Source organism: Cryptomeria japonica, chromosome 5, assembly GCF_030272615.1.
Source record: "Cryptomeria japonica chromosome 5, Sugi_1.0, whole genome shotgun sequence".
Lineage (NCBI taxonomy): Eukaryota > Viridiplantae > Streptophyta > Pinopsida > Cupressales > Cupressaceae > Cryptomeria > Cryptomeria japonica.
In genome coordinates this window covers 591,855,713-591,876,645 of record NC_081409.1, presented here as the reverse complement: position 1 = coordinate 591,876,645, position 20,933 = coordinate 591,855,713, and the positions used below count along the sequence as shown (strand labels likewise).

General features: G+C 38.1%; 1 protein-coding gene across 1 annotated transcript in view; it reads right to left on the bottom strand.

Annotated features, from left to right (window-relative positions):
- Nucleotides 1–323: 323 nt before the first annotated feature.
- Nucleotides 324–20,933, bottom strand: part of LOC131029537 (uncharacterized) — a 115,556-nt gene continuing 94,946 nt past the window's right edge. The window contains exons 5-7 of the mRNA XM_057960045.2: nt 1,313–1,368; nt 969–1,185; nt 324–838 (exon numbers count right to left, since the gene is read on the bottom strand). Of these exons, the coding sequence (XP_057816028.2) occupies nt 711–838; nt 969–1,185; nt 1,313–1,368 (401 nt within the window). The 3' untranslated portion in view covers nt 324–710. The remainder of the gene's footprint in view (nt 839–968; nt 1,186–1,312; nt 1,369–20,933) is intronic.

The window sequence follows — 20,933 nt, the reverse complement described above, 5'->3', positions numbered from 1 at the left end:
AATCTAAGAAACAAAGTTTATAACATGTCGCTCATATTGCTCTTATCCACCCATTCTGTATTTCATAAATACCTCTACCCTGTGATATAGATTTGGCTTTAGTACAACTGCCAATGAGAAAGAGATACAACCCAATTCCAATTCCATCTCATAGCACCCTTATCAAGGATATAGATTTTTAAATACATATCAAATATATTCACACTTGAGGATCCCGTTGTTGGAAGGATGCATTCGGAAGATCAAAATTTTCAATATCTGGGCTTTTTAACTTTGTAGGCTGGAACATTAAAACAATATAGCCTCAATTTACTTGAAGGGGGTAAGGAGAAAAAGAAACTGTATTGCAAACAAATAAAGATGAAAAACTATGGTTTTCCTTAACCATTCTCAAAACCTTGGTACACCCGGGGGATGGGCACCACAGTCTTGAAGTGCTAACTATCAGCTGATGCAACTTCGTTTCTCCCATTTGTATATATACAAAGATGTATTTTTTCAACCAAAAATAAAACCTCTTAACCTAAGCTCTGTACTGAAGGAAATGCTTGATTACAAGTTAATTCATATTCAAAACCAGCTTGGAGCTTGGAAGCTCGTAAAATAGTTCTCAGAATCATTGAAATAAGTAGTTATTACCAAAGCATCTAATGGATGTTTAACTAGATACTAGATGTGCCTTCCACTTTCACTGCTGTCACCATAAAACATCACTTTTGAACGCTCTCAACAGAACCAGACAAACTTTGGGCTTCTGGTTGCTTGAAAAACTCTTTTGCATGACGTGCCACATCAGCCTCCAAAATGGCCTCTAAGACAATATCCGAACCTGCGAAATCTGCAAATGTTCATCTAATAGTCAAAGTCAAGCAGTTAAATCTTGATTATGATATGAAGTAATGCTTTTCTAAGGACTAGACATACCAACAAATAAATAGTTCTAAATTAGCATCCTGACTTTTTTATACCTTTGTGTTTTGTTAAAACCCCTGTTAATTCAGCAGAGACAGGTAAAACTACAGTCTTGTCAATTTTTTGCAAATGCCCACTCTCACGTTGCCGGGCAGAAAAATCATCAGAGGCTCCTACAGTTTTAATTTCCGTGCCTTGGGATCCTGCAAGGAGTGCATAAGCTGCTGCTTGAGATTGTAGTTGGGCAGAACTTGAGGCACCCATTTCAAAGACCTACAGTCAATGAATTGGTAAATTGTCTAAGCATTTCATATCGAGAAGCTATCATACAGAAAAGCTAGTATTTATTTATTATTAATCAATCTTCTTCCTGAAATGATCAACTTCTCTGGCAACGTACCCTGGAGTTGCTCTCCGTATGTGCCATTCTCTCAGTATCTTGTAATGTATTCGAACCTGAAAATCAGATAACCAGAATAAGTAGAAATTAACGCCAAAATGAGTTTCTTCTGACACTCTAAAAATCAAGATCTAACAAAGGATGAAATCTTCTTTTCTTTTCCAAGTATGGAACTCAATGCTATTTCAGTATTCTTTCTGGATTCACACCAATTACACAAAACCATTATTTTTGGTATTATCTTCTTGATTCAAATAGGTTACACTAATTAAGAACATGAGGTTTTCATAGTCCATGTGATTAAGTGAGAAAGCTTCTGAAAATAATTGTGAATTTCAGTTTGCATCAACATTTTAGATAACACACTGTGATCCATCATCAAGATAAGGAAGAAAAGATAAAAGAGATTGCAGAATTAGCAAGAAGCAAAGGGTGCCATGGGGGCTTGGGAAGCATGGAAACCAATAAGGTTAAAAATTAATTGGTACAGGACAATATAAGAGGGGGGAAGAGTAAAGAATGCTAAACCATTACACTATACAGCCCCCAAAATTGATACTACACTATGTAAACCAATGCTTAAATGATTCCAAGACTTCGATGCCCATCATATTTTCCAAATCACCATTGATGAGTGGATAGCATTTCTGCACATATATTTCAAGCTACCTGGTCAGATACTACTAAAAATATAAATTAACTTTAATAACAAGTTCCTCTCATTTCATTTTTCAGAAGTCATTTTAGCTTTCAAACCCAAGAATATTTAGAACTTTCTTATATTTTTTGGCTTCATTGCATGCAGCCACCAGTTCTTCCCTAACTCTAGCACCTTGACAAGAATGTCACAGTAAATCCATCTAGAGTTGGGGCCTTATCTAGATGCACCTGAGAGAGGGCCAACTTAGTTTCTTCTTTGGTGAAGGCAGCTGTGAGTATCTAGTGATCTACTTTACTAACAATTTAGGGATGTATTGTAGGAAAGAAGACCATTTTAGGAGTGATATTACCTCAGTGTTGCCAAGGAGGTTTCTGAAATAAGTAACTACGTCTGCCTCAATAAGGTCTAGATTAGTGAGGTTTTACCTTCCTATGAATTTATGGTTTGGTGATCTTGTTACACTTCTTCCTAGCCTTGGTGGAATGATGAAATAATTTAGCGTTTTTGTCACCTTCACTCAACCAAATTTCTCAAGATTTTTGCTACCAAAACTTCTTCATTGGCTTGGATGTCAACAAGTTCTACAAGCAATGCCTGCCTTTTCCTTCAAATACTAATCCTAATTCATTCCATGTGCAGTGACTTCCTCGTTGAGGATGAATAGCTCCTCTTCACTTTGCTCCTCTTTGAAAGTAATTTTGAAACAATCTAGATTTCATTCTTTGAGAATGGATTATGGTACAGCCAATTTCTTAGTGAGAGTATATCTTTGTTCATTTCACCTTTTGGGAGGTTGACCCACCACTCCTTAACTAGATCCAAGAAAGAATGATCATGAAACCACATATACTTGAACTTGAAAGGGCTCTTAGGATGTTGGAGGTCCTCCATGTTCTTTTGGGTTAGGGGAAAATGATCTAATCCTAAACTAGGAACATCCCAAGTTGGAATTCTATGTTGTTGTCTACATACTTGCCAAGAATATTTCCTCCAAGCCCACAATGAGAATAAAATAACCTTGAATGTGCATTCAATGCATGCAAAATAATAAACGATGTGTTGCAAAGATGATATTTGCAGAAAACCCTGCCACACTATTGTAGGCTTTATGTGCATCCATTTTTTTCTTAACTTCTACCAACAAAAGCTTGCAGAATCAGTTGTTGCTACCATTCTCCTCGTTTTGCATGTAGCTTCCTACAACCACCAAGCTTTAGCATATAGATCTGATCATAACTAAATGTTGGGACACCACAATGGCATGAAGATTTGAATGGAGATTTGATCTTGCAGTAAATTTCTTGGTACACAGCATGGGTATTGATCATTTCTTATGAAAACAGCCAGCTACCAACTCAAAACTAAGCAATCAAAGACTGCCACATCACACCCATATGGCACCTTCCTACTCACTTGAGAACACGTAGACATAGGCAATGATATCACTAATTGGTCCAGAGGACCAAGAGAAATCATTTAAGCTCACAATGCATCATAATTCTATATCAACATACCCTCCCACACCATAAGAACATCGAGTGCACACACCCTTAGGCTCATAAGATCTCTAGTGAATGATTTGTAGCCAAACATAACAAGCACATGATACTCCCCATTGGAACATGGCCACCATTGGTCACAACTAAGATCCGAAGGTCCACAGGCCTCTAGCCTAACATATAACAAAATGGGCACAAGGAACGCACAGGTCATTGGATCTTACAAAAAGAAGGTTTGTTATTAAAATTAGATATGAATAAATAATATGATAGTGTCTTAGGATTTTCTACTTCAAATCATTGAAATTTTGATTTTGTTGAAAATTGGTAGAGGTGATCTATAGTTGCATACTTTTGCTATATTCCACCAAGTTTCCAGGATGAGGGGACGTAGGGATGGGGGGATGTGTTTTGGGATGGCAGGGGATGGCAAAGGGGACAGCTATATAAAAATATATATACTTTATAGAATCATTCATCATATTGACATATACATTATAGAATCCTTAAAACACAACAATCTTCATGTTATCAAACATTGGATGCATTCTTGTGAATAGTTAGTCTATATACCTTCATTGAAACCCCAATAATTGCTCAAAGGATGTATTGTTTAGACTGATAGACTTGAGGAAACATCCCCAAGCTGTCCCTAGTACAGGGACACGAGCAGAAACCCCTGAGGACGTGTCCCTGTGTACCATAGTATAATTTTTGGCTTCCTCCTCTGTGTTGATTAATGAAATCGCAAAAGGGGTATTTTATTTTTTTTGAAAAATGAGGGCTAAGATAGGGGGATCATCTTTCTCCACTCCTTTTCCTCATTGTTGCAAAGCACTTAGATAAGCTCTGAAAGCTAGGTCTACAAGGAAGAACATTAGGGGACTACAAATCTCTTCAAAAGTTGAAAACATAACTCATCTATAGTTTGTAGATGATACCTTGCTATTTGGAGAGGCTTCAATCAAGGAAGATAAAGCTATCAAGAGAGTTCTTGATGACTATGAGAAGGTTGCCGGGCAGAAAATTAATTTTCAAAAGTCTAGAATTTGCTTTCTCAAGGATCATTGTGATGATTCCTGAATATCCAGTACATCTTTGGTTTTGGTATTGTGAAGCTTCTAAGCTCCTACCTAAGAAGGTCATTGATTGAAAAGAAAGCTACTCTAGAGGAATGGAAATTTTTGGTAGATCAAGTGCAAAATAAACTATCCTCTGAGAAAGGCAAATGGCTATCACTTGTTGGAAGAATCCAATTGATCATATCCTCTACTTCAGCTTATTTTGATTTATGTTATGTCTATTTTTCAAAAGCCAAGGAAGATTGCTAAAGCAATATCAAATATATAAAGGAATTACCTTTGGAGTGGAATAGAGGAAAACAAGAAGTACAATTTGTAAAATGTGAGATGGTGTGTAGGGAAAAGAAGATAGGAGGCCTAGACTTCAAGGGTTGCAACTTGCAAGTAGATAAATAATGCCTTGGCCATAAAAATCCTTAGGCATATGCATGTAGAAAGAAGAAGACTATGGCATAGGTTAGTGCGTTCAAAGTATGTAGACAATAATCAAGAGGGAAGAATATTATTCCAATACAACCCCCCTCTTGGTTCTAGAATTTGGAATTTTCTCAAATCTTTTAGATCTTTGCTAGTAAAATATTTGAGATGGAGGATGAGTAGGGGTGAAAAGGTCAACTTCTAGATCGATACATGGCTCTCAAATAAATCATTAATAGAGAATGAAGTTGTAAGTCCTCTTGCCCCATTCTATGAAAGGATGCACATTTCTCATGTCCAAGACTAAATTGAAAATCCTGGGAGCAATAAGTTGTGGATTAAGTTACAACTACCCTTGTTGAAGCTCAATAATGCTTGCAACCTCTTGACATCCCTATTCCAAAAATGGCCTACCCCAACTAGCAAAAAGGAAGATCAGATAGTGTAGAATAGGTGCTCAATAGGACAAGTCATAATTCAAGACACCTATGTCCCTAATGCTAAGATTCCTATAAATGGGTCTCCCTTCTATAACAACCCACCATTATTTTTTTTGAAATTGTACAATATAAAGATGCAAATGCAATGTCTTCAACACTTTTTCATCACCAAGATCCCAAAGTGGGCAAGGTGTGAGCATATGGTGCTTCCAACTACACAGCTATCTAAATGAAGGAAATTACAAAAGTAATGATGGACAAGTCGACCAAAGCATGCAGGCAGCATAGCTAGCTTAATCAACACCTCTTTGGCAGACTTTGTGAATACAAAACAAGCCACTGGTAGAATGTCTAAGCTTGACTCAGACCAAAATGATTGATAATACCAACTTATTCGATGCTAAAATTGGCTAAATCAACACAGAAATGGTGGATTATGAAATGCTATAAGAAATGGCAGTAAACCATCCAGTTTTACAATATGATGTGCATGTGATTTTAAACCCTTTAGCGGTTGGACCATCCGAAGTTTTAGAAATTTGTTTTGAAATGTATACAATGATAGCCTCTGACAGTACTACCATCCAGGGTTTACAAGATTAACATATGCATTACAAAATCATATGAAACTGCTGCAAAAATAGATTTATTATTATGATCAGACTCATAACACTGCTGCAAGAAGACAAATCTACCCCAAAGACTCAGTTTAAACATAGAATATCATTCCTACACATCAAATCATTAATCTAACTAAAGTATACCTCTAGTAGTTGATGCAAGAGGCTGGTGTAAGTCGACTATCACTTTGTTTTGCTACTTAGAACATTTCTGTTACAAAATCGGATTGATGCACTACTGAAAACTCACTAGAAATGCCATCCACACAACTGAAGACACTATCTTGATGCAAACCAACACAACCCAATTGATCTTACTGATCTCTATGATTGTTGCACAGAAAATCACTGGTAAACATGTCAGAATAGCAAGGTAAACACTGAAAAATTCACAACCAGCATGCCTCACACACCTCCCAACACATTTGAATTGGAAAACCTACATCAAACTCACTCCAAACACCCACCAGACATACTCAAACTCAAGTATTTAATTAAAAATAAGATTAGTGCAGGTCTGAAATGGAGTATTTTAACTGCTGGTACAGCAGGTACAATAGGTACAAATTCTTGAATCTTGCATCATACCCTTGCACACCAGAAATATGTCAAAATAGATCAAAGATTCAAAATCCCCATTAAAACACAATTGGAAAATAAAACTTAACCATGCAGCCCAAACTGAGAAAACTTCACTTTTAGCACCACAGCAATCTTTATATGAAATTGCTTCAATGGATGTTGGGGGTTTTCATCCCAAAATCCAATATCTTCAACATAATGGTGATCTATGAATGAAATCACTTATCCATCTAGGAGAGTTTTAGTCCCCAAAATTGGTATTTCAAGAGGGTTTTTGTCCTCAAGAAATATGAGAACTCAAGTTCTCACTCAAGTAAAATGCAAATACAATATTTAGTCTAGCCCTTTTTATCAAGAATCAACCTCCTTTTACAACATTTGAGATCTATTTTATAAAAAAAAATATTGCTTTTTTTGTTGCTTTTTCAAAAAAGTGTTTTTTTTTTCTTTTTTGCAACTCTTTTCAACAAATGCTTTTTTGCTGATTTTTTTTAAAAAAAGAAAAAACTTGTTCTTTTCATTGTTTTTTTTTTTTCTTAAAAGCAATTTTCCTTAATAAAATAATATAAAATGTCCTTGTGACCACTTTTCATCACCTTGAGCCTAACAAAATTTTATGTACACACTTCAAACACATTTATAACAAATTATTACAGTAAGTTGACATTTTAACATTTTCAAGTTTCAACATTACACCTCACAAATCAATTTCGCTTAAAATGGGGACATTACATCTCCAATGAAAAAATTTGAACTAATCATGGCCTCCCAAAAGAAAATATTTTCTTGTGGGTTGCACCCAAGGGGCAAACTCTTACTTGGGATAGGCTTGCAAAGCTAGGATAGTCAGGCCTTCATGGCATGTAATGTGTTAATCTTAAGACAAAACCAACAAACACCTTTTTAATCAATTTCTTATTTGCTAATCAGCTATGGTGTGTGTTGTGACATTTTCACACGCTGCCCCATTGCAAATGGAGACCCCCACTTTTTGCTTGGTGGCCTAGTTCTTTTGCTTAGTTGTCTAGCTTGGCAGCAATTTTGGTATCTTTAACCTCGTGCTTGTGAGGGAATGCAATGCCTTAGGCGTGATGAGTCTTAGTCAAACAAGCAATTGGACACCCTTAGGTTGGAGTGTAGAGGTTATGAGCAATCTGAGATAAGGCGATTGATGAATATGATTGAAGGTCTAAGTGATGATGGAAGAGAATAAATACACCAAGTCAACCCCACGAACAAGTTATCCAACACTTGGTGAAATCAACAAGCAAAGGTGGTCAAGGTGAGTTATCCATGACTTACCAAAATCCACGATCTTAAGGGACTTAGTGAAGATGCTAAATGGAGATGATAATGAATAAGTTTACCCCTTGAATTCTTCAAGTTTGCAAGCAAAGACAATGAAATGATCAACTTAGACAAATGATGAAGCGGTCAACTTGGAGAGGAGGTCAATGAGTTTTTCCTTGGGTCATCAAAATCCACGACCCATGGAAATCCATGACTTGGCAAAGGTAAATGCAACATCATGATATTTGATCAAGCAAAATGGCTGAGTTTGATGAAGAATGAAGGTGATTAATGCGATCAACAACTTGGGGAGGTAAGCAAGTTCATCCTTGGGTGGACAAAATCCATGATCAAGATGAGATTTATCCTTTACTTGCTAAAATCCACGATCAAGGTGAGATTTATCCTTTACTTGTTAAAATCCCCAACCAAGGAAGAATCTTTCCCTTACTTGCTAAGATCCATGACAATGATCTAATTTTTCCTTCACTTGCTAGAATCTGCGACCAAGGAAAGGCATTTTTTCTTAGTTGCTAAGATCCACGACCTTGAGGTGGAAGGGGAAGTTTGTCTATCACTTGGTAGAATCCACAATCAGACTTCAAAATTTTAAAAATCTCAGACTTAAAACCCCAATCAGACCTGAAGTGAGTAAAATCAGACATGAGAATAGAAATCAGAACACATTTCACCCCCATCAAGAAGGCATATCAGATTAGTAATTTTGAAAAATGTGTGAAATCAGTATATATCAGGTATATTTGATGGTATCTTGTTTGTTTTTGCAGGTGATTAAGGAAGAGAATGAAGAAGCCAGCTGCAAGCAACATCAAGGCAGGGATGCACTTCAAGGGAAAGACTTTACCAAAGCTCTCTCTACGGCACTTCAGCAAGAGAGAATGCATCTCAAAATCAGGCCACAAGAGGACTCAACACCAACCTGAAAGTGGGTATGAAGAAGACAACAAGATGGAGGTGGATTACATTCATCCGTCAAAGAAGAAAGATATGCCCGTCATAAAGGCATTCAAGAATACAAGAGGTGGTTGCAAGAATCAAGTCATACAAAGAGGATTTGGCATTCACAATGAGGAAGAAGTTGAACAATCTTGAATTTCCTCCAAAAATCCAAGAATCGTTGCCAATACAACAAGAGAGTAATCCAAGACAAAGGCATCGGGTAAAGGAATTTAGGTCTAATCCAAGATGCAAGGCTAGTACATCATGAAGATACCCAAATGTTAAGTGCAAGAGGAAAGTTCAACATACAAGAAAGAGAAATTATGAAAGTGATCAATACAAATTAAAAGAATCAAATAAAATTAGAAGGTCGACTTGAGCAATATGATCATCATCACAGGCTTGGAAATGTTGAGTATCAAGAGATATTGCTCGAATCACAAACTCTTCTTTGCGATGATCTACAAGAGGAGCAAGAAGCTGAGGTGGTGTTTAGTCATCATCAACCCAATCGCACCATTCCAAGTCAAAGCATCCAGATTCAATGCACTTGACTCATCCAACAAGGAGGACAACTACCACATATGGAGGCACAAAGTTCAACATACCTATCCTCATCATTCATTGGTCAACATTCAAAGGACATGTCCTATTTATTGTATTCGAATCTTGCTCAAGCATTAAATATTATGTAATGGGTGTAACAAACTCTAATTAGGGTTTCTATCTTTCAATCTTGGCCATTGATTTGGATTCAATCCAGGCCATTCATTTGTAATGAGCTCTCTATAAAAGAACTTTCTCTTCTCATTTGTAAGGTTAATAGATAATAGATAGTTAGCAACTAGATAGTTAACAGTAGAGTAGGAGAAGAAGGCAGAAATTGTTGCCAAGCATGTAAATAAACATACTTTTTATTGAATTCATGGTGAATGGGGGTGTGTCTTTTGCATATTGTATGGTTTCTTGTTGTGTCCTCATCTTAGATGAAGTTCATTGGTTGTGATGGAGTAATGTGTGGATGTTGATAATTCCTTGGTTCATAATATCTGTGGTTGGATGATTTTCAATTACAGTGCGTAGTTAGCCTAAACCTTAAAATGTGCTAAGTTCAATTGTGGATATGTTTATTCAAATTGTGCCAGTGTATTGGATATTTGGATGAATGTTCATGATATGAAAAGCTTCATTTCCCTTAGAAGATTGCATCAGTTTCGTGTAGTTGTTAGCAATGTCGCGAAGCAAAGCTCAGTTTAAGGAATGTGTCCATCCCAGTGTGATCCAATGCTATCATTGATCTTAGGAGTAGATTAGATTAGCTTTCTTAACCCTTAATCCCTTTTGCTATTTGTTTTCCAAGTTAAGTAAATTTCCACATTCCAGCATACTTCAAGTACAAACGTAAGTCCCCCTTGTGATTCCAGCAATATGAAATCAAACCATTGAGCTTATCCACACGTCAAGACTTGACATTTGGAACCTTGGAGTCACCTCAAGTGATCACTTAGTTCAGCATTTGAGGAGATTTTGTTCAAGGAAGGATAAGATACCTTGGTATTTTATTCTATGTATGAAGTGCATCAAAAACATAAGTTCCTAGCAAGTGCATAGCTTATGTTCTCTAGGGGGTAAGTGAGAGACCAACAACAATTACATATTTGAACATTTGTTTGAGATAGAGACAGTGTGCCACATGTAAAGGTAAAAAATCAGAAATAGAAATCTTAGCCACCTCTTGTGATTGCACGATAAGCAACCCCACAACAATAGTAGCTCTTTTCTTTTCCTTTGTAGAACCCTCTCCCTTTGACTCCCAACATCTACGGCTTGAGTAGGCAATAACACACTAGGCTGCATAGTTTCTAACGACATTCTTTTATTTCTTGCCTCCTCCATGTGAAACCTAGTGTAATGTCCCCTACCTGATCTATTTCAATATATTAAAATTGATTGATATTCTTCAATTAGTTATTATCAAGTGCTTATCTATTTTCCTCATTAGATGATTAATTTCATTATTCATAGTTCTTAATATAGATATCAGACCTTGCTACTACTTCAGTTTTAAGGGAGAAGGGTTTACGTATGTTACCAAAGCGCTTAGAGACCAACTACAATAGGTTCCCTCCAAGTTTACAGATCCAAGCCCTTACCTATCTTGGGTCTATACCCTCAAGGCTTATGGGTCGCTGATCCCCACCCTATCTTGAGACTTAACCTATTGCTTGGATTTAGACTGCCCCTCTTTGGAACATCTCATTCCCATCTTCTTAAATACGAACAGTAATAACATGATTTAGACTATAAGTATAAATATTTCTTATGTATTATGAATATATATGTGAAATTGCGTATGACTATCATACATATTGCAGTCCATATTAATATTACTATCAATTCCACATAAGAACATTATTGGGCTTCATATATTAAGCATACTTATTAAACACATCCCATGCATACCACCAAGAACAAGGATATTACTGCCTGTAACTTAATAACAGTTCTGATCTGATCTGATCCATGGTGATGTAACTGGATGCTTTGATTCCTTTTTCTTTATATCTCTCAATGTGAGGGAGAGGTCATACCTCTTCATCATGTATGCCCTTTGGCAAGGGACACACCCTTTCACCATTAACACCCTTTGAAAGTGTGCAACTCTTCATTATTTCTGCCCTTTGAAAGGGACACAACCTTCCACAATCAGACCTGCACTTCTTATTTAAATCAGACCTGCACTTCTTATTTAAATCAGACCTGCACTTCTGATTTCCAAGTTATCTCCCTCCCAAATGAGGTTCTCTTCTCCCTTTTATATCTTATTGTTGAGGGAGTCACAAGTTTTCCTTCCTTGTCTTTTAACCATTCATTAACTTAATTAAATTTTAATTAATTATATTCTTTATATTATAATTTAATTTTTAATATTTTAATTTTATTATTAAATTCTATTTCAAAGTGGGGACATTACAGTCCACCCCACCCAAGATTGCTTGTCCTCAAGCAATGATCATAGAGTGTTCAAAATGACTTCCAATATGAAATAGCTATGGAAACACACATGGAATAAACATGCTAGAAACATATCAGGCATGAACCAAACATGGAGAATACACATAAAAACACGAAGCATACACATGGATATATGCATACACGCAAATACTTGTATTGTTACATTCCTTCTTATTGACTAGAATGATTCATCGATTCCTCTTTACCCTGCAGGATGGCAAGATCAAAGCTCTGATACCATTTGTAATGTCCCCTACCTGATCTATTTCAATATATTAAAATTGATTGATATTCTTCAATTAGTTATTATCAAGTGCTTATCTATTTTCCTCATTAGATGATTAATTTCATTATTCATAGTTCTTAATATAGATATCAGACCTTGCTACTACTTCAGTTTTAAGGGAGAAGGGTTTACGTATGTTACCAAAGCGCTTAGAGACCAACTACAATAGGTTCCCTCAAACTTTACAGATCCAAGTCCTTACCTATCTTGGGTCTATGCCCTCAAGGCTTATGGGTCGTTGATCCCCACCCTATCTTGAGACTTAACCTATTGCTTGGATTTAGACTGCCCCTCTTTGGAACATCTCATTCCCATCTTCTTAAATACGGACAATAATAACATGATTTAGACTATAAGTATAAATATTTCTTATGTATTATGAATATATATGTGAAATTATGTATGACTATCATACATATTGCAGTCCATATTAATATTACTATCAATTCCGCATAAGAACATTATTGGGCTTCATATATTAAGCATACTTATTAAAACCATCCCATGCATACCACCAAGAACAAGGATGTTACTGCCTGTAACTTAATAACAGTTCTGATCTGATCTGATCCATGGTGATGTTACTGGATGCTTTGATTCCTTTTTCTTTATATCTCTCAATGTGAGGGAGAGGTCATACCTCTTCATCATGTATGCCATTTGGCAAGGGACACACCCTTTCACCATTAACACCCTTTGAAAATGTGCAACTCTTCATTATTTCTGCCCTTTGAAAGGGACACAACCTTCCACAATCAGACCTGCACTTCTTATTTAAATCAGACCTGCACTTCTAATTTCCAAGTTATCTCCCTCCCAAATGAGTTTCTCTTCTCCCTTTTATATCTTATTGTTGAGGGGGTCACAAGTTTTCCTTCCTTGTCTTTTAACCATTCATTAACTTAATTAAATTTTAATTAATTATATTCTTTATATTATAATTTAATTTTTAATATTTTAATTTTATTATTAAATTCTATTTCAAAGTGGGGACATTACAGTCCACCCCACCCAAGATTGCTTGTCCTCAAGCAATGATCATGGAGTGTTCAAAATGGCTTCCAATATGAAATGGCTTTGGAAACACACATGGAATAAACATGCTGGAAACATATCAGGCATGAACCAAACATGGAGAATACACATAAAAACACGAAGCATACACATGGATATATGCATACACACAAATACTTGTATTGTTAGATTCCTTCTTATTAACTAGAATGATTCATCAATTCCTCTTTACCCTGCAGGATGGTAGGATCAAAGCTCTGATACCATTTGTAATGTCCCCTACCTGATCTATTTCAATAAATTAAAATTGATTGATATTCTTCAATTAGTTAATATCAAGTGCTTATCTATTTTCCTCATTAGATGATTAATTTCATTATTCATAGTTCGTAATATAGATATCAGACCTTGCTACTACTTCAGTTTTAAGGGAGAAGGGTTTACATATGTTACCAAAGCGCTTAGAAACCAACTACAATAGGTTCCCTCAAAGTTTACAAATCCAAGCCCTTACCTATCTTGGGTCTATACCCTCAAAGCTTATGGGTCGCTGATCCCCACCCTATCTTGGGGCCTAACCTATTGCTTGGATTTAGACTGCCCCTCTTTGGAACATCTCATTCCCATCTTCTTAAATACGGACAGTAATAACATGATTTAGACTATAAGTATAAATATTTCTTATGTATTATGAATATGTATGTGAAATTACGTATGATTGTCATACATATTGCAGTCCATATTAATATTACTATCAATTCCGCATAAGAACATTATTGGGCTTCATATATTAAGCATACTTATTAAACACATCCCATGCATACCACCAAGAACAAGGATATTACTGCCTGTAACTTAATAACAGTTCTGATCTGATCTGATCCATGGTGATGTAACTGGATGCTTTGATTCCTTTTTCTTTATATCTCTCAATGTGAGGGAGAGGTCATACCTCTTCATCATGTATGCCATTTGGCAAGGGACACACCCTTTCACCATTAACACCCTTTGAAAGTGTGCAACTCTTCATTATTTCTGCCCTTTGAAAGGGACACAACCTTCCACAATCAGACCTGCACTTCTTATTTAAATCAGACCTGCACTTCTGATTTCCAAGTTATCTCCCTCCCAAATGAGGTTCTCTTCTCCCTTTTATATCTTATTGTTGAGGGAGTCACAAGTTTTCCTTCCTTGTCTTTTAACCATTCATTAACTTAATTAAATTTTAATTAATTATATTCTTTATATAATAATTTAATTTTTAATATTTTAATTTTATTATTAAATTCTATTTCAAAGTGGGGACATTACAGTCCACCCCACCCAAGATTGCTTGTCCTCAAGCAATGATCATGGAGTGTTCAAAATGACTTCCAATATGAAATGGCTTCGGAAACGCACATGGAATAAACATGCTGGAAACATATCAGGCATGAACCAAACATGGAGAATACACATAAAAACACGAAGCATACACATGGATATATTCATACACGCAAATACTTGTATTGCTACATTCCTTCTTATCAACTAGAATGATTCATCGATTCCTCTTTACCTTGCAAGATGGCAGGATCAAAGCTTTGATACCATTTGTAATGTCCCCTACCTGATCTATTTCAATATATTAAAATTGATTGATATTCTTTGTAATGTCCCCTTTTTAGCGCAACATGATATGGGGTGTCGTTAGCCTATTCTGACATGGTCCCGAAGGCTAACAAGGACATTGGTGGGATCCCGAGGTGTTTTGGCCTAGGTGTTTTCAGTTTCAGGCCAATCGGTGCTGCTTTGACAGGGTTTCTAGACACTTACTATTTATAGTAAGTTAGTCTCCAAGCAGTGACTTGGAATTTTTAGTGTTTCCCTGGTTGGCATAATTATCAGTAGAAAATATTTGAAGGCGACAATGATTTAAAGGGATTATCAACAAGGTTTTAATATTTAACGATAAAGTGTAAAGTTAAATTAAATATTTAACTTTATCGTTATATTATAAGGTTGGGAATATAAAGTAATGTTTAAAATATTAAAAGTTCCCTTTAATGTGTACATTGTGGGAAATAATATTTTATTCTAAAATGTATTATCCCACATTGAGGAAATGAAGTGTTTGCATCCAGGAAGAAGATATAAATGGAGGTTGAGAGCTCTCTTTTGGGATATGTTGGGGATGAGATTAATGTTATGCTGTTGGATTTCGTAGAGATCTGATTATTGGGCTTGGAGGACGGAATCCCTCTTTGCTAGCATTCTCTTCGCTGTTGAAAGACACAGTCAGGAGGATTAATGGTGTTTTCATTCAGGAAACACATTGGGCTTCATCTGGTGCTCTCGCATGAAGTTTTTACAGGGGTTGGAAAGTGCAGATTTGAAAATAGTGTTTTTGCTACAGTACCGCGTGAATAGTGTTTTTGCTACAGTACCGCATGAATAGTGTTTTTGCTACAGTGCTGCGTGAATAGTGATTTGCTACAGTACCGCGTGAATAGTGTTTTTGCTACAGTACCGCGTGAATAGTGTTTTTGCTACAGTGCCGCGTGAATAGTGTTTTGCTACAGTGCCGCGTGAATAGTAAAAATGCTACAGTGCCGTGAATAGTGCAGCTACAGTGCGTGAACAGTGTTTTCAGCAGGTTCTATACTTGTGGAGTTCAGGTTTGAATTTGTTTTTTATCATATGGTCTGTAATATTCTTCAAATCTGATTTGTATGCTTGGAGTTGGAATTAAATAAATACCATCAGCATTAATCTTCTTGTTTTTGGTATTTGATATGTCTGGTTGTTATTATATTGAGTAAACTTTGAAAGCTTTACAATAAATATCAGTTTATCCAATTTATCCTATTGCAAATCAAGAACCAAAAATCCAGTAGTCAGCTTGCAAGCCAACTGTTTGACAAAATTACACTAAGTAAAAAGGACAGATTTAGTGCCGAACAGGGGGGTGCCCATTTCAGTGGTATCAGAGCAGAAGATCCTGCCATCTTGTGGGAAACTTTCACCAAAACATATTGCAGAAATAAAACAGGTCCAGAATGTATGATTGAGCATGCGACAGGGGCATTATAATTTTCGCAATACCAGGGCCAGACAAAATAGAAATCCGGATAGTCAGAGTGAGCAGTCTAGTTCATCCGTGCAGGTGGACATAGAATCCAGTCATACAGACATAGAGGAAATATTCTTCGATCAGGACAGCAGTATGGGTGACCGAGATGAGAGGAATATCATTCCAGATCAGGGGGAGGTAATGTTCAGACAGTTGCTGGGTACGTTAGAGCAAGGGCAGCGTATGCAGCAGGAGCAGAATAGGCAAATGGACATGATGTTGCAGCTTATGGCTAGACAGATGGGCGTTAATATTAATCCAGGTGATGCCAACAATGGAAACAATAACAATAGGGGAAACGATAACAATAGGGGCAATGATAATAATGGAGGCCGAGGCAACAACAATGGCCCTGAGAATAATATTAATGGTAATAATGGACATGGCAACAATGGGAATGAGGCGGATAACTTTAGACACATTGCACGCCCAGCTCGAACAGCGAGCTCGAGACCTCTTCTACCCACCTTTCCACCTAGGGATCCGGTTCAACCAGTGAACGAACCGCAGATTACTGAGTTACAGGGTCAGTTCAGGAGGGACTGGGAGGCCAGTGGACCCGAGTTTCAGGCAGATATTTCCCTCAGAGATTATATGGACTTGAGGATGAGACATATGCCTAGAGCAGGAGGGAGGAATCAGAATTTTGAGCTGAGGAAGAAAGTTGGAAAACTTTCCTTGCCTTATTATGATGCTTCAGGGAAGATGACTGCACGAGCTTGGGTGCAGAAGATAGATACATACTTGCAGCTTAATCCTATGCCTGAGGATGAGGCTATCAAGTATGCGGCTATGCATTTGGACGGCGTTGCGCATGAATGGTGGCATCATGGCATGGCGACTCTGGGGCATAATCAGATTACATCCTATGAGGAATTCACGGAAAGATTGATTGAGAGATTTGACACTAGGGATCCCGAGTTACATTTCAAGGAGCTAGCACAGTTAAAACAGTCAGGTTCAGTGGATGCTTACATCGCCGAGTTTCAGCGTTTGTTTGTACTTGTTACTGATATCTCTCCTAGGAGATTGGTGGTGTTATTTTGTGATGGGCTTGCTGATCCATTACGTGGTTGGGTGAAGGGACATGATCCACTCACCTTAGCAAAAGCAACTAAAAAGGCACGAGATTTAGCCCCTTCGGTATACAAAGGAAAATACCATTCAACAGATTCTTCCTACTGCAAGGACAAAGACAAAAAACCATTTCAGAAAGAGTATAACAAACCCAAAGAAGGATCAAAAGGACTAGACAGTGAAACCTTGAATGAACTTCGAAAGAAGAAATTGTGCTTCCAGTGTAGAGAGCCTTGGGACTTATCTCATAAATGCCCTCTCAAGGCTAAGGCAAATCAAATGGAGTATTTTTCAGCAGAGGAGTCAGAGTCAGAGGGGGAGGATCAACACTCCGATTCAGATGAGGGTAACACGATAGAGGAGAGCAGCATTCCTAAGGATGATAGATCGTTGGCACGCTTGACAGGGGCCCAAAAGGCAATCACATTTAAGGTCAGGGGCACTATCCAGGGGCAGAAAGTGATATCTCTCATTGACACTGGGGCTACACATAACTTTATAGATACACAGTTGGTAGCCAGGAGAGGTTTACAGACAGAGGAGCATGATGGTTTTAGAGTCATGGTGGCTAATGGCCAAAAGCTATTATGTACTCAGAAGGTTTCAAATCTTCACATTAGATTTGGAGATGGTTATGAGTTGAAGGATGATTTCTATGTTGTGGACATGGGAGATTACGACGTCATCCTCGGTATGACATGGATGGCATCGCTGGTTGAGTTCACTTTCAACCTAGCGAAGTTGGAAATGAGGTTTCAACATGAGGGTAGGACTGTTGTACTCAGGGGACTTTCAGATGGGAGTTGCAGGGTAGTCTCTTTGAGGAGAATGGAGAAACTTTTTCGACATAATGACATAGAGTGGGCGACAGAGTGCTTAGTTATGCCAACTTCACCGGAGCCTCGGGTGAAGAGTTATCCGCCAGATATACAGGAGATTCTTGACAGGCATGCCAAGGTATTCAGTGATATTCCTCACGGGGTTCCTCCTAACAGGGGTGCAGAGCATGTTATTGAGCTCGAGGAGGGAGCCAAACCAGTGATGATCACTCCCTATCATCATCCTAAGAAACATAAAGATGAGATAGAGAAGGCAATTAAGGAATTGTTGGAAATGGGGCACATCAGGCCTAGCAAAAGCCCCTTTGCTTCAGCTGTAGTTCTGGTAAAGAAGAAGGATGGGACAATGCGCATGTGCATCGATTATAGGGCATTGAATAAGAAAACAATAAAAAACAGGTATCCCATTCCTAGGATTGATGAGCTGATTGATGAGTTGCATGGGGCATGTTTCTTCACCAAAATTGATTTGCGATCCGAATACCATTAGATCAGGATGAGAGCAGAGGACATTGAGAAAACAGCCTTCCGATGCCACTATGGCCACTTTGAGTTTATGGTTATGCCATTTGGACTAACCAATGCACCCGCTACATTTCAGAGTTGTATGAACCAGGTATTCAGGGAGCAGTTGAGGAGATTTGTTTTGATCTTCTTTGATGACATCTTGGTCTTCAGTAAGACCTGGGAGGAACATTCACAGCATCTGGAGGAGGTATTATCTATCTTAGAGAGAGAGTCTTTATATGCCAAGGAGTTTAAGTGTGAGTTTGGTATGACAGAATTACTATACCTTGGGCATATTATTAGTGCAGATGGAGTTCGAGTAGACCCTAAAAAGATTAGAGCTATAGTAGATTGGCCTACTCCCACGAACCTCACACAGCTTAAGGGGTTCTTTGGTTTATGCGGGTTTTACAGGAGGTTTGTTAAGGGGTTTTCACAGACTGCAGCACCTTTGACAGACCTCACTAAAAAGGGAGCCTTCGTATGGACAGAAGCAGCGCAACGATGTTTTGACCACTTCAAACAAGTGATGTCATCTTGTCCGGTTTTAGCTCTACCAGATTTCACGAAGCCATTTGAACTTCAGTGTGATGCTTTAGGTGATGGGATAGGGGCAGTATTGATGCAGGAGAAACATCCCATTGCATTCGAGAGTAGGAAGCTCCGAGGTGTTGAGAGGAGCTATTCTATCTATGACAGGGAGATGTTGGCCATAATGCATGCATTGGCCAAATTCCGATCATATTTGGTAGGTGGGCGTTTTGTGATCAAAACTGATCACAACAGTATTAAATATTTCATGAACCAGCGCGATCTTAATGACCGACAACAGAAATGGGTTACTAAATTGCAGGCTTATGACTTTGACATAGAGTTTGTCAAAGGTAAGAAAAACGTGGTGGCTGATGCCTTATCTCGAAGACCTCACTTATGTGCCCTGGCAGAGATTTCACGAGATTGGAGAGATCAGATTATAGCAGAGTATGTCGGAGATGCTTGGGCTTCTGGATTGATTTCAGGTACTATACAGGATGATCGCTATGAGGTGATAGATGGATTGATCAGAGTTCAGGACAGGGTTTATTTGATTCCGTCATCACATTTGAGAGAGGTGATACTTAAGGCATTTCATGATGCACCCACAGCTGGGCATCCGGGGATCTTCAAGACCTACAGGCAGATCCGAGAGCGGTTCACATGGAGAGGCCTCAAGGATGATGTTCAGAGGTATGTTAGGGAGTGTGCGGTTTGTCAACAGAATAAGGGAGAGCACACATTTCCTGCAGGTTTATTACAGCCCTTGCCCATTCCAGATAGGAAATGGGAAAGTATTTCGATGGACTTCATCACTGGTTTACCACGAGTGCAGGGAAGGGATTGCATCTATGTGGTGGTGGACCGCTTGACGAAGTTCGCTCACTTCTTTGCTATTCCATCCATTTACACAGCAGCACAGGTGGCAGATCTTTTCTTTAGAGAGATATTCAGGTTACATGGGTTGCCTAGATTCATTGTCAGTGATCGGGATAGTAAGTTTATGAGTGTTTTTTGGCAGGAGTTGTTTAGGTTGTGTGGTACAGATCTTACACCTAGTACTAGTTATCATCCGCAGACAGATGGGCAAACAGAGATTGTGAATAAATGGGTGGAGGGATATTTGAGGAACTATGTAACTGCACAACAAAAGGCTTCGGTCAGATGGTTGCATATGGGAGAGTATTGTTATAACACCACTTATCATATGTCCATCAGGATGACTCCTTTCATGGCACTCTATGGTTATGACGCACCTAGCTTCATGGATTTAGTTTTGGGGGACAGCAGAGTGCCCAAAGCCAAAAACTTATTGCAGGATAGTCAGGACATCCTGAAAGTGCTCAAGGAGAATATACAGCAGGCCCAGAATCAACAGAAATTGTACGCTGATCAGCACCGAATAGAGCGCAGTTTCGAGGTAGGGGATATGGTTTACTTGAGGCTACAACCATATAGACAGTCATCACTCAAGAAGAGCGGAGCTGAAAAATTGAAGCCTAGATTTTATGGTCCCTACAGGGTGATTCGCAGAGTGGGCGAAGTCGCCTATGAGCTTGAGCTTCCAGAGGGCAGTCGGGTGCACAATGTGTTTCATGTGTCTAGGCTTAAGAAAGCCATTGGTCAGAGTGTAGTGCCTTCTGCAGATTTACCCCCTTTGGATGAGGAGGGGAAGCTTGTGTTAGT